Source organism: Grammomys surdaster, unplaced genomic scaffold (genome assembly GCF_004785775.1).
Source record: "Grammomys surdaster isolate TR1022 unplaced genomic scaffold, NIH_TR_1.0 125979, whole genome shotgun sequence".
Classification (NCBI taxonomy): domain Eukaryota; kingdom Metazoa; phylum Chordata; class Mammalia; order Rodentia; family Muridae; genus Grammomys; species Grammomys surdaster.
The window spans coordinates 4,015,924-4,030,996 of NW_021620795.1; the positions used below are offsets into that span (position 1 = coordinate 4,015,924).

A 15,073-nucleotide genomic window follows, 5' to 3' on the forward strand; every position below is an offset into this window, starting at 1 on the left:
GACTCTGTGTCTTTGTTCCTGCTGGGATGGGTAGAGCTGAGAGGATAGACTGAGGAATTCTAAGGCTGTGTAGCTTGGCACTGGCTCATCATAGGCCAGGGGAAAGGCACTCAGGCAGAACCTGCTAGACCCAGACTCTAAGGAGAGCTGAGCAAACAAAGGGATTATGCAAATAGAGATTAAGATTGCAAATGTAAACAATCACTGAGTAACATAAGGTCATTGAGCTTTTTAAAAGGAATCAAGAAAACGTGTCTTGGGAAGATTTCAAATCTGGTAATAGTCACACTAAGTGCAGGGAAAGCCAGTTTGGAAACAAAAACGCCCCATTCCAAGTGATGTTTCCTCTAAAGATTTCCATGGAGTTGTGTTCTCTATCTATAAAGTCCAACTTCTCAGCTGCCTGTCAGAAACTTTGTATCTCAGACCCTTTCTGGTTCACTCTGTGTAGAAGAATCCTGTTAAACATTTGGCTCTCAGATACCACTCCCCACTAAGGTCTCAGGTCTCACAGAGGCTGCTAAGGTTTATCAAAATGGCATTGAAATCTTGTTCTTTAAGGGGACATTTTGGTTGGTTTTTAGTATTTTCAAAATCACATTTCAAGGGTTATGTTTGTATTACATCTGTGGGCTATCTTGAGGTATACCTTAAAAAAGAAAAAAGTCTGCGATTTTAGGTAATTGAGGGTCAAACTGATATTTTCTATACATTGCAAATTACATTTTAAAACTGACAATAATTGGTTTCTGACAGGCTGGAGCCCGCTTTTAAGGGCACAGCACTGTATGCCTTCATCCTAGGTTGTAGTATCCTCCCTCGGTGGAAGCAGCTCCTAGGCAGAAAGCACTAAGAATAGCAGAGGAACCCGCCTGATCACTCAAGGCCTGAGAGCACTATTACAAGCCCAAAGGAAGATATTTTCCTGTGTGTGAATGCATGTGTACATGTGTAGTACTCCGTTGTGTGTCTACCTGTGTATTCAGAGGTTGGAAGATGACAGATGTCTTTTCCTCTGTTGCAGTTCTCCTTAGTTTTTGAGACAGAGTCTCTCAAAGATCTTGAAGTTCAGGGATTCAGGCTGGCTAGACTGTACTGGAGATTCACTTGACTCCATGCTACACCTGCACTGAGTTTACAGATGTACACAGCCATGTTTGGCTTTCATGTGGGTCCTAGGGACTCAAACTCAGGTCCTCATGGTTACGTAGAAGGAAATGTAGTGATGGAGCTATCTCACCAACTCCCTCAGAAGGTCAATTTCTGTTAAGCAAACCAAATTCTTTTAATCCTCTTATGTAACAGTCATCGAAGCTCCCCCTACCTTGTCTATAAAAAGGAGACTGTTCATTAATCCATCTAAGACCTTGACCTGATTTTTAACTTATATAACCACTGGATCTGGGTTTAAACAGAAACATTTCTGATTGAGTCAAGTCAGGAAATACCTTTAAACATTCTTGGTTTTGAGTAAGGTACATTTGATTACCCTAAAGTCTGAGCCACAGGTCCCGAAGGCAGCAGAAGTGCCCAGCTATTCCCTGGGTAACAGCCTTGTACTTACATCCAGGAGTCCGTGGGCACTGTCACTGCTCTCCTTGTTGGCTCTACACATAGCTTGGTAGTCATACAAGGTTATTCTATGGGGGAAATAGAAAGAGGCTTCAGAAAATGAAAACATATGGCGACTACATAATACTTAGGGCCAGGGAGATGAGTGGTCACTAGCATCGTGAGCTATAGTCACAAACAGAATGAGGCCCAATGATTATAGGCATAGAGTGTGGTAGTAAATTGCAACAGAATCACATCACCAATGTAAGGCTGGCAAAGGGATGGACTGAAGATGTCTGATAGAGTGGAGGGAGACACAAAACCATCCACCTTGATGAATTCTCTCCATTTTATTTCAAAACAAGCATAGTTGGCATGGGCCACTATATTCTCTAGGCTACTCTGACTGAGTCTGGGACCCTGGATGCATTTGTTAGATGAGACCCAGAAAGAGCCACTTTAGGGTGCAAAGTAGCAGAACCACCTGCCTGTTCCCATGCACTAGGAAACAAACCAGGATTGAATTAAGACCTAACAGGAAGGGAAGGGGAAGCCTGGGGGCGGGGTGATCATTGTCCACAATCCTCCATGTTACCACTCCAATAGCAAGTACATCCTTGTTTAGGAACAGCATCATTTATGACACAAAAATGTGGACATTTTGTTGTCATTGCTGATAAAAGTATAGCTGTCAGCCCCAGAAACTCTGTATAATTTGTCTGGGGTATTTTAGTTCACTGTAGATAATTTAAAAATTAATTAATTAATAAGGGTGAATGGAGCTAGTACGTTGTCTCATACTCAGAAGTAGTGGTAGAGGCACGATTCCCTGCCCTCCACTGCCTTACCACAATTCCTGGTAGTTTAAAGGGGAACCAACCAAAGTCCAACCTGACAAGGAAAGGTTTCAAGTAGCTTAATACATTCATTCTTATTTATCCGTGTAGAATTCTTTCCTACAAGAATCCATTGCTTATCACTGGGTGTACTTATTGCTACGCTTCGAAAGAATACTACAATAGAATACTACCACTCTCTATGGCAGTCTGATGTGGTATTCATCTCTCACCTTTCAGATTCCCCCAGCCCTTACTATAGTATATATCACAGAGAAGAAATTCTGTTTTCCAAGGCAAATACATACATTATTGCTTGCTGACAAATTCATCTAGGTGAGCCCCAAGACATAATGACATAATTGGGACAACTAACTGGGAAGGTGTCATGTTTGTTATGGCACCCTCCAAAGCTGGGGTGAGGGGGACATGTTATAGTGCCTTCCATCCCTGCATTCTGTGTTGAGGACTGAGGTAACAAGCTGCTGTTAGCTGGACTCTAGGTAGTGACCATAAGCAATGGATTCTTCAGAGCATATCAGCCTATTTGCCAAAAGTACAAAGCAGGTCTCAGGCAGCCTGACATGTCCACGTCCACAGAGCTAACCAGCGGCAGGGCCAGAATAAGCTGAGGGCCAATCTGAATCCACTTCAACTCTGCTCTCTGCTTTTTTCTAAGAAGTAGGTTCTGAGACTGTCACAGTAACACAGAGTCACATCTATAGCCCTGAGAGGCTCTCAGTGGACTATCAAAACAAATGCTGCCCAAGATAGCTTCTCAGAACCAAAGTCCTGGATCATTTTGAGCCTCCTGCTGAGGGGCTACCGAGGAGTCTCCAGCCAGAACAAACCAGCTGGCTTACAAGACCAGCTGCCTGTTGGTAACCATGGTAACTCCCTGACTGACAGATGGCTGGAAGCTCAGGATTCTCCCTGGATCTTTTCCAGGGACCCCAGCTGACACTGGGGAGGGCAAAATGAATCACCATGGGGAAGCTTCCGAGCCTAAGCACCTGCCTCTCATTGCAAAAGGAAGGGGAAGGGGGTGGTTTGATACTGTTCCCAAAGAGGTCAGAGAACCTTGTCTTTCTCCACGTGCTGGCAAAAAGGAGACTTTGAGAATATTGCTTTTTTGGAATTGATTTTTTTTTCTTTACTGTTTTAAATAACTCCACTTTGTGGCTACCTGCATCCTGTTCTGCTGATTATAGTCAAAGAACAAGATAATTGCCTGCTTTCGTTCGGCTCTAAAATAAGCCCCAAGAATTGTGCCTAGCCCAAGACCGTGTGCAGCCCTGTAGAGCTCAGCTCTGGGAATTTAGCCTCATGACAGATAACATGCTTTAATTCCCATGACTTCATCCCCAGACCACTTCAACCACGGTTGTCCACAGCCTAAGACCTTGTCATTAGCAACAACCCACTCCATAGATGGGGCTCTTTGAAATTGTGAAGGAGGCAGGCACCCTGTCCCAAGCAGCAGCTCAAAGCAGTGGCTCAAAGCAGCAGCTCAAAGCCTGCTATGCACCCTGGACAGGATAATCTACTTTTTAAAAGTCATTTTGACGATACTGCTTTGTTCTGTTTTGTTTTCTCCACCAAGAGGAAAAAAAAAGGTCCCAATGAAGCAATGTTTTTTTTTTTTTTTTTCTATTACTTAGCAGGTTGAATTTTTAAGTGGTAAGCTGAGCTCAGTTTGCTTAGCAACTGTGGGAGAAACATTTATTAACTACCTACTCTGTGCCACAAGCCCAGGAAACTATAATAATGCCTAATCATGGTAGTGTCCCCTACCCCTTGCTCAATGATTAGAAACCTTGAAACCAACCTTGAAACAGCTTAATATTTATAAATATAGCCATAAAAGATTGACCCAAGAAGCTAACACAAGGCCCATCTAAGATTATAATTAAGCAATCTTTAAGCTAAACTTCTCATAAGCAAAGTAACTGACCAAAGGCTTTTCCTGTTGAGCTTGACAACAGACTCTGTAGGGGTCGCTCTTGCAGGCAAGGGCATGGAGCATGAACGCAGGAAATTCTTAAAGAAGAGAGGGCTGTCTCTCTTGCCCCACAACCTGTCATCAATCAGGTCATCCCACTGAAGCGGCTCCTCACAGAACACTGTAATTTCCACATGGCACACTCATATGGGAGCCAGGAATTTACCTCACCCAGGCCCTGTTGCTCTCATGTCGTCTAACCGCAGATCACTCAGCACAAGCTTTAGTTGAGGAGCAAACTCCGCCGGCCGTGTGTTGCTGCATTACCCAGGAGGCAGTGCACTCAGCCATAGCAGATTGACTTCACTAAGTTACCACCTCCCATTGTCAGGTGCTAAGGGTATTCAAAGACCAAAGCAGTTATTTCCTGCCAGGAATTCTGGCATTTTCCCCAATGTCAGGGGCATGGAACGGGCTGGGCTCCTAGAGTAGGAAACTAATATTGTTTACATTAGGACATCCAGGAGGCGGAGACTACCAGGAGGGGGCGGGGCCAAGATCTGTCTTTCTAAGGATGACTTGCTTCCTCCAATCAGACCTCACCTTCCATAGCCCCACTGCCCCTCATAGTCCCACTGGATGAAGCTGTTGACTATATTCCTTGAGGATTTTTGACGTGGAGATCATTGGAAGTTGGGCTCATTCTTCAGAGGAACTATAGGAGTAAAGCAGACAGCAGCAAACCTGGTCTGGAGGAGGTGGGGGTTATAGTCTCTTCCCAATGCCTAGCCTCGCTATTGATAAGCAATACTCAGGTATCTCCTTGTTTACTTTGCCCAGGTACCATGAGAGTGCGATGAGGCCATCCAACTGAGCAGAAGTATTGCAAGGGAGGCTACTTAATAAATGTTTGATTCATTAAAGTAAATTTTAGTGAACAAATAATTAATCTTCTCTTTTGAATGTTTGTGGACCTTATGAATCCTCTTTCTGCCAACCTGAACTGGAGAAACAGTCCCCAAGACAATCGGGGGCCTTGTAAAACTCCACTAGCTCTTGAGACAAAGCATGAATCAAGGACAGGCTTGGGATATGCTGCCTAGAGTCAGTGTTGGATACAGAGGCAGACTGCCCAGATGAAGAAGACCAAGGCAGCCATTGCTGTTGCTGCAGCAGCGCTGTGAGGTTTACAGAGTGGTCTGTTGAAATCTTCATGTTTCTTCATTCCAGAAAATTTGGCCCTGAAACACACTTGTTCAAGCCAGTCTGTCTCCTCATTCCCTTCAATGTCACCTCTGACAAAGCATACTTCTGTGGAAGTGGCTAGGCCAACAGGAAGCCAAGAAGCCATTATGTTCATTACAGGAGCTGCTATGCTTCAGGCTTTGCTGCGGCAGTCGGCATGAAAGGAGATCAGTCATCCAAGCAGAACATGCTTCTCTTTTCTCACTTGCTAAACTCTGAGTTTTGGTTGTGGGCTGGAATGTAACAGGATCACCGAAGACTGGAAAAGCTCCTAGCTCCCTAATAGCCAGAGGGAAGAAGGCTCTCCATTTTCAACTCTACCTTGATGACTCACCACTTAGAAAATGATTTCAATCACAAAGGATTCTGGGTAAACATGTGTACAGCTTCTGGAGAGGTTGGAGGAGGATGACAAGTCTAGGTACAAAAACAAAGAAAACCACCACTACCACCCCAACACAAACACACACACACACACACACACACACACACACACACACACTGTACATAATAGCAGAGAAAAGGGAAAAAGGAGACAGGATGGGGAAATAACTGACAGACAGTTTCCATTGACAGTTCAAAAACACTAAAATTATTTGCCCACAGCCCATTTCCCTGTAAACTATAGGCCAAGTGCATCCATGTTGGTTCCTTCTGATTTCAAGCAGAATTATATGCATGAAGAACAAAGGAAGTCCAGCCCTGAACTTCTCAGAAACTACGAGAATATTTGATAAGAGCAAAAATCCAAGGGCAAACCCTCAAGTCTCTGGCACTTGATAAACAACACCACTCTCATATACTGCAGTGAGGACGGGTCCTGTACCTGGTTCCTAACTGCTATGGAGTCCTTGGGTTCTTCATGGAGTGTTGTCTTAGTTTGGGTTCTATTGCTGTGAAGAAACACCATGATCAAAGCAACTCTTATTAAAAAAAAAATTCATTGTGGCTGGCTTATAATTTCAGGGGCTTAGTCCTTTATTGTCATGGCAGGAAGCATGGCAGCACACAAGCCAACAGAGTTCAGGGTTTTATATCTTGATCCATAGGCAGCAATGAGACTGCATGTCACCCTGGGTGTAGCTTGAGCATATTTGAGACCTCAAAGCCCAACTCCACAGTGACATACTTCCTCCAACAAGGCCATACTTCCTCATAGTGCCACTTCCTATAGGCCAAGCATTTAAGCACATGAGTCTATGGGGGCCATTCCTGTTCAAACCACCCCAAACCTGTTTTAGTGTTGGCTTCCATCTCCCTTGTTCAGATATCCTCCAAGTTACACTTGTCCTTTACAATTGGCACTTTCTATCTAAGCTGAAGTAGCCCAACTCACTGGGACTCAGGTGGATCCTTTTCAGGTGGAAGAGAAAGAGATGAGGTAGTAGAAAGGAGACCATGTTTCTTTGATAATCTGGTAAAAATTTTGTTGTGGCTGCCCTTCCTGAGATGCAGCTTGAGTTTCCTTCCTTCTGTCTGTATACCTGGCGCTTTGCTCTAGTTTACAAGGGAGATCCTAGAGCAGCAGTTTTCAAACTGTGGGTTGTGTGACCCCTTGTGTGAGGGTTTGTCAAATGACTCTTCCACAGGGGTCACAGATCAGATATTCTGCCTATCCAATATTTACATTATAATTCATAACAGTAGCAAAATTACAGTTATGAAGCAGCAACAAAAATAATTTTATGGTTGGAGTCACCACAACATAACTGTATTAAAGGGTAGCCATATTAGGAAGGTTAGGAACCACTCTCCTAGAGAGAGCCACTGGGCTGCCTGGGAAGGAAATTACCATCAAAGATTAAGTCCCATCAGACCTGCTTTGCTTTGAAAGTAAAATGTCTCCTACAGGCTCATGTGCTTGAACATGTGGTTCATAGCTGATAAGACTGTTTGGGAGTTCTGGTCTAGCTGGAACAAGAGGCCTAGGTATAGCCCTGCCTTGTTTTCTGGTCTAGCAAAACATGCACAAGATGTACTGTGAACTGTCTTAACCAGACTTGCAGCCAGAATGCCTCCACTGCCATGAGGACTGAATCCACCAGCCAACCTCCCCCTCCCCTGTTAAGTTGTGTTTGTTAGGTATTCTATTGCAGTGGTGAGGAAAATACCTGATACGACTCACTAAAGGATAGAGGCACAGTGCTAGAAGACAAAGAGATCTCAGGCATTTCTAAGCAGGAAGGAATCAACTGGAAGAGAGGAGCAAGAGAGGGCAGTGGTGGCACAGACCTTTAATCCCAGCACTTGGGAAGCAGAGGCAGGCAGATCTCTGAGTTCAAGGCCAGCCTGGTCTACAGAGAGAGTTTCAGGACAGCCAGGGCTACACAGAGAAATCCTGTTTCAAAAAACAAAACAAAAAAAAAAAAAGAAAGAAAGGAAAAAGGAAAGGAAAGGGAAAAAGGAGTAAAGGAAGGAACAAATGAAGAAAGGAAAAGAGAAGGAATAGAAGACATAGAATATGGTAGCTGCTTATGCACTAACTCCCTTCTTGGCTTGGTGACATCAACCATATGTCTCTCTCTCTCTCTCTCTCTCTCTCTCTCTCTCTCTCTCTCTCTCTTTCTCTCTCTCTCTCTGTGTGTGTGTGTGTGTGTGTGTGTGTGTGTGTTTTCTGCAAGGAGCTTGTCCTATTGACAATCAGAGTATCCAAGCTTGGGAGCACAGGCTGTAATACAAATACACCTTCAAGTCGAGGACATATCTTCTATTATCTATTCAGTTCTTGTTTGTGGCTATTTGAGGACCTTATTTAGAACATTTTGCTGAAAGGAAAGAAAAAAGATTTTGAGCAAAATCTGTAAAAATTCAGGCAACTCTTATGCAGGAGCTGCAAGGCTGGCACAGGTGTGTTTTACTAGGTGGTTTAGTGGTTCAGGTAACTCCTACACAGTAGCCTCGATACTGGTGCCTGGGTGCTTTTTGCTCCATGGTTCTTGACACTGGCTTTGACTAGTGACTGGATGCACTGAGAACCACACAGAGGCCCTTACAATGCACACGTGCTGGGTCTCCTTCCCCATACCAATGTAAGATGAATCTCTTGAGATGAACCCTGAGCATAGGTTTGCATGCTCACATGACTTGCTTTACTTCTGTCAGACATGAAGTATAAGAATCCTGACTCCTCTGTCAGCCTTCAGGCTGTACAGTGGAATCCCAGACTTCCCGTTAAACAACCAACAAGATATCCATAGTTTGATCCCTTTCTGAAAGGCTGATGTTACTTTCTTAGGCAACAGCTCTTCAATGCATCCAGGTCCCTGGTGAGAAAGTAAGTTAGACACAGAGAGACTGAGAGACTTGTGCATAGCCATGTGGTTGCAAATCTACTGCTCAACATGGAGTCTTGCTTTAACTCAGAGTATCATAGGGGCATCATCAAGAACTGAGAACCTATCAGGCATGGTACCTTATGCCTATAATCCCAGCACTAAGGCAGGAGAAACAAACCAAAAACTCCTTCAACTTTTTCCTACAGGTGACAATTATCTATTATCACTGAATTATAATAATTTGCATTAGCATCCTTAGAAGTCAGACTGGGGGAGAAGGAGACCTATGAATTCTAGAACAGTTGCAAAAGTGACAAGGTCATGGCTGATGACAGGGAGATACAGAGTATCTATTATGAAAAATGCAAGTTTAAGGCTTTTACTAGACAGGAGCTTGAATGGAAAAGAAAACAGACAGCGCAAGCCACCCCCAGCGAGTCACCAGTCAGGGAGCCCACTTACTATGCTGATAACATCAAAAACTCATTTGAAGTTCTCTGTTTGCAACACAAAAAGCAGAGCTGGCACACATTGACCTATGAGATAAAGAAAAGTACAGCCTGCGGGCATGGTGGGTCAGAGGATTTGTCTATTTCAACTGAGTGATCTCCTCACTCAGCTGGTCCTCCCATCCTGCAACTTCTGCTCTGCAGATAAGGCACTGCTGAGCCAACACCCTCCTTCACCTCTGCACACTGCTAGTTGTGCACATAACAGAATACTGCTATAGATATGCCAAGGGCAGAGGGCAGAGAAGTCTGTGTCCACACTACAGGATGCTGGAGTCTATGTCTACACTACAGAACGCTGGAACCCAGCTCTATGACAAAGATGTGGGCTAAGTTCTTAGTCTTTCCAAGCCTGATCATCTTCATCTGCAGAAGAAATGTGAGATATATTCATCCCTGAGGCTGATCCCTGGGCCTGGAGCCTGAATCAGCCCTTTACTTACTAAGGCGCAGACTTGCTTAAATGCACTGCTGACAAGTGTCTACAAAGTCTTGAGTAAAGGCCTGACACCTTTAGTTTGCCCTTGGCTCAGCTATAGGGCCACTGGTCCTGTTTTATGAAGTTGTTGGAAGGTCCTAAGAACAATGATCTGTGTGGGACAGAGGGGTGTGTACCTATAATCTCAGTACTTTGGGGGCTGGCTTCAAAGACAGCATAGTCTACACTGTAAAATGAGGAAGAAGGAAAGAGGAAAGGAACGAGAGAGAAAAAAAGGAGAGGAAGGACAAATGGATAACATTTAATTTTAGAGGAAAATAACAATAGATTACTATTTATTTTATTACATAATACTATATACTACTATAATATAATTATATAATATTTTTAAATTTTTCTTTCTTTATTTTGTCTGCCTTCTTTCTAGCAGAAAGGTGGGCAAAAGAAAGACAGAAAGAAAAAAACAAAAGGAAGGAAGGAAGGAAGGAAGGAAGGAAGGAAGGAAGGAAGGAAGGAAGGGAGGGAGGGAGGAAGGACAGATGGATGATAGGATGAAGATGGTGGTCCATCCAAGCTCATCTGTGGCAGGTACTTGAAAAAGGAAAAGATGACCACTTTCTATTTTTTTTTTCCTATACCGCTGATGCTTCTGTTCCTGGCTGTTGGGCCTTACTTAGGTCATAGAGAAGCTGGTGGGACATAGTCAGGCCGAAAACTCAGCTAAAGTAACCAATAGCAATGAGTTTGGCCCTTAAAGGATTTCACAGGCTGCTGTCTTATATGTCTTGTAAGCAGTTTAATTATTCACAGAAATCAAAGGCCCAAGAAATCTCAAACTCAAAAGTGGATATTACCTTCTTCTGATGGTGCTGTTATGTACCATGGCCATTGGGCCACAAGACCAGAGGGCAAAACAGTCAGAGAAAAGAAAGGCCCACTGCTATTTAGGTAAGTATGGTGTCAGATTTTTGCATTGCTGCAACCAAATACTGAGAAAAGTAAATTAGTGGATGAAGGATTTATTTTAGCTCATGGCTTCAGAATGTTCAGTTCAGCATGGTAGGGAGGGCATGATGGAGTAGACCAGTTCACACAATAAGAGCCAGGAAGCACAGTAACGGAATACAGGAAGGAGCCAGGGCAAGCTCTGACTCCAAGTGACATACTTCCAATGGCCTACTTGCTCCCATCCTCATACTTGTTAGCAGCTAATAATAAGGTGCCTCTTAGGATGAATCCACTCGCTAGGTCAGAGACCTCATGTGACATTTCTGGAACCATCCACAGAGACACTCAGGGAAGTCTTCAGCAATTTTGTAGGTGTTACTTAATTTTTTAAAGTTGAACCTCAACAATTATAGAAAACATTGCTGCCCAGAGTGGGGAGCTGCAAGGTCCAGCCTGGGAAATAGCCAAAGGTAAAGCTGGTGGAGGGATGGGAGATATCTGCCTTCCAGCTCACTGCTGGAGATGACCTTGTCTCTAGTGAATAATATTCATTAAAGGATAGAGGTTGATCAAAAAGAGAATCCTTGTGCCAAGAGACATATCTAAGTTACCAAAGAGAAGGAAGCTAGACACACTGCCCTTTGTCCCACCAAAGCTGATCATGCCTCTAAAGTAAGCATGCCTCTCCGTGGTATGGGTGTGATTCAGCTTGAGAGGGTAGGGGTGTGGGTCCTGCTCAAGAGGCCCAGAAGTTTCCTCTAACTACCTCCTTTCACTGTTTCTGAGATCTACATCCTTCCCAAATGGAAGAGCTGTCAGTCTTATTTTTCCAGAAAATAAGGAACGGAAGAAGGGCATGGGCACCTGATGGAGAAAGGGTATTGGCACCTGTGTCTAATTCAAGTACCAAGAGCCATCAGCAGGTGTCAGAAAGGCTCTATCAACTGGTGCTACACACATAGCCACGGCTGAGTAAAGGTCAACAACCACCAGAGCAGCAGCTAGCAATTCCTGAGCCTTCAGTAGACAGTAGGCATGGGTTGAGAACGTCATGCTCATTTTTATCTCACCAGTGCTACTGGCCACCCTTGGGTGTGATTCCTATTCATCTTCATGTTCCACACAAGAACTCAGGCTTGGCAAAGGAAGTTGACATATTCTAAGTTATGCAGCTAGTCAATGTTGGAGTCTAGTTTTGACCTTAGTGTATGTGATTCCAAAACCCATCACTTCATTGCTTCCCTGGCCCCAGGGAGGGGGCTCTCTGAGGAAGCACATGGGGACTGTCATGTAGTTCCTAGAGGGCATACTTGCTGTCCTAACCCAATTAGGTCTGTGGCCCTTCCCTATTCTCAAAACTGTTGGCTAGAGTGATGATAAAAGAAAGTTCTAGATTCATGCCAACCATATTTATCCCACATCAAGGAAGAGACCAAACCCTTAAAATTCCAGTATAAGTTTTCTCTCTCTTTCTCACCATTTTAAAGCAGACATACAAAAAGGGGGAGCAGTTGTTAAAGAAGTTGAAAAATATACTTTTAAATGAGAAACACATGTATGATTATTCTTCATCTTGTGCCTCTTGCCCCTCAGAGTCAAGAAACAAGTTGACATTGTACAAATGTGTGCAATGATAGAAAAGCAGAGAGAAACAGCCATGCTCTGATGGCTGACCATCCAGGAGCTGCTTTGGGAAGCTTGCAGAAAGTCACAGAAGATTGTAACATTACGCTATGGAGGTTCAAATACTGGCTCATCCTTTTGTAATTCCCTGCTCTTAGCACAGCGCTCAGTTTCTCTTGTTGACTGGCTTCAAAGTCTGATTCCTCACCACTCAGCCACAGGAAAAGTCATTAGGTAACCTAGCATGGAGGTGCCATGGGTCTTACAGGAGAGCTGCCGGGCCACCCCTGCACTTCCTGCTATTATGTACTTAAGAGCCTCAAATATATCCAAGGAAGTTCTACTTCAAAGGCCCCTATTATTTCTGGGAGGCCAAGACCAGGAAGAGGTCCTGAAACTCATCCCAGGCTTTCCTCATGGACCTTGGTGTTCCCAGAAGTATGGTTGGTAAAGCCTTGAAGAACATGGGGCCAAGGAGAAGATGTCCTACCCAACCTCTACCCAGGATAGCAGCCTGTTACCTATGACATTCAGCCACATCCATGTTTCTACCAGCAGGCTTCAATAGCATAGTTAGAAGGCTGAGGAAGCTTCTCTTCATTTTAAAAAATTGTATCTGTAAGTCTCAAAATATCACTTTCCATCCTTGAGCCATCAACTGCCAAGGAATGCCCCCTGGCTTGTGGGACAAATCTGTCCCCAATTTCTGCTCAGGCAGAAACTTTTCTCCTCTTCCTTGGTTACAAAAACAACTGACTATGCTGACTCTCATCTCAGTACTGCCCTAAGATCCACCCAATGCTGAACAGACAGAAAATTCGTGATGAGCTGAATCTGTAAGACCAGCACCCGTGCAAGGTGTGGAATTTCAGGACAGAGTTCTGAAGTGTGCGAACAACTGGGATTAGCTCCAGGGTCAGTCTGGGGTTGCTTTATTTGACCCTGGTCTATCTTACTCAGGTAAACTGAGAGCACCATTCAATCCTTACCTTTTAAAGGAGCCCATTGTTAACAACTTGTTCATGACAGCTCCTTCGACCTCACCAAAAAAATCTCCAGTCTGTAGAGAAAACAAGAAGGTACATGAGGAAGGGTAGAAGCACAGAGAAGAAAGTCAGGCAGATGTGTGTGTGTGTGTGTGTGTGTGTGTGTGTGTGTGTGTGTGTGTGTGAGCTGAAGGAAAGCAGAGGCAGGCTTTTAAAACTTCTGTTGAAAAACTGGGAATGGCTGAAACAGTCAGAGCAGCTGTGGGCTTACAAAACCAGTGAGCAGATGGGGATGTTGCATAACATATATTCAAGGCAGAAATTAAAACACATGTGTACAAAAGTGCATGAATGTGTGTGTACACACATGTGTGCAAGCACACACACACATACATACTTGGACAGGCTATGCATTAATCTATATATAATCCCTTCTGATTAAAATGCTACTTCACACAGACAAAATGAGACCCTGGAAGAGCTTCCTAAGCTGTGATTAAAGATAATGGTTTATAATGCCTAGATGATCTGCTCAGGGAACTAGAAGAGTCTATTTGCTCAGCCTTATAAAGTTCTTAAAATTGAAAATCCATCCTTTCTCAAAACCACCTTTCAAAGAATTTCAAAGAATGTTCTTTTTTTCCCCTCTGGGTTGTTAATATAGTTAGCAAGAAAAAGACTGCCCAGGTCCTTGGGGAGACAACATAGTGAATTGTATCTCTAATGGCCTAACCTTGTACTTGGTGTCATCTTCAGGACTGCACTAAAGCTTTGGCATGTCTAATTCTTGCAGTGATGAGATTTACAAACTTTGCATGGTGGAATAGAGGATTAACCTCCTCCTGCATGTTCTTCAGATTTTTAGAGTCACTGAGCTAGAAGGGTCCCAAGGGTGAAGGCACAAGCATTGCAAAGGAGCCAGGCTTGCAGTAACAGCCTTTCTCTGTTGGCATCCTGGAATGAGCCACTGCAAAGCCACTGAGAACCCCCATCTCTATTCTGGGTATATAGCTTGTGAGGGGAGGAAGGTAGCGTTACAAGGAAAGAGGAGTCACATTATTCCTTAGGCAATGGGGTGTTAACTGAACCCCACTTCCACTAAGCTTAGCTTAGTGACCTTGATCATACCTTCTGGGGTTCATAGACAGTGAGGGAGGGAAGGAGGGAGGGAGAGAGAAGGGAAAGAGAGAAGGGAGAGAGAGACTGGGTAGGGAGAGAGAGAGGAGAAGAAAGGAAGGGAAAAGGAAGGGAAGGAGGGGGAAAAGGTGTGGGGGGGTGGCAAAGAGAGAGAGAATGTTTCTGTACTTTAGCCAAAAAAAAAAAAAAAATCAGGAAGGAGTCGAGAAGGAAGGAAACATTTCTCTTATTGAACATCAAGCACTTCCTTTCCACTTCAGGGGAATTTGGAAATGCTCACATGTTCTGTAGGCATGTGTAGGTGCTATGAGCAAGAAGGGCACTTGTATTTTATGTGTGTAAATATTCCAGTGTCAGTGGAACTGGTTGTTAGATAGAGAAGAATTATCCTAATTGGGGTACAGGAAGCCAGACAACATCAAACAAGCCTGAGCCGAGCAGGCTGGCAGGCTCCCTATTTCACAGAGGGAGAACGGTTCCCTGTAGAAGCCATGGCTTTCTGAGTAGTTTCCTGGCCAGGCCACGGTTTACCGTGGGAAGACAGGCACTCCATCTTCCCTGAGCCTGAAACCAAAGTCT

General features: G+C 44.1%; 1 protein-coding gene across 2 annotated transcripts in view; it reads right to left on the reverse strand.

Annotated features, from left to right (window-relative positions):
- The window catches only part of Cacna2d3 (calcium voltage-gated channel auxiliary subunit alpha2delta 3), a 793,771-nt gene that overhangs the window by 52,663 nt on the left and 726,035 nt on the right, over positions 1 to 15,073 (reverse strand). For both annotated transcript variants that reach the window (XM_028754076.1, XM_028754077.1), the window contains 2 exons: positions 13,361 to 13,431; positions 1,565 to 1,640 (listed from right to left, as the gene is read on the reverse strand). In XM_028754076.1, coding sequence (XP_028609909.1) covers positions 1,565 to 1,640; positions 13,361 to 13,431 — 147 coding nt within the window. The remainder of the gene's footprint in view (positions 1 to 1,564; positions 1,641 to 13,360; positions 13,432 to 15,073) is intronic.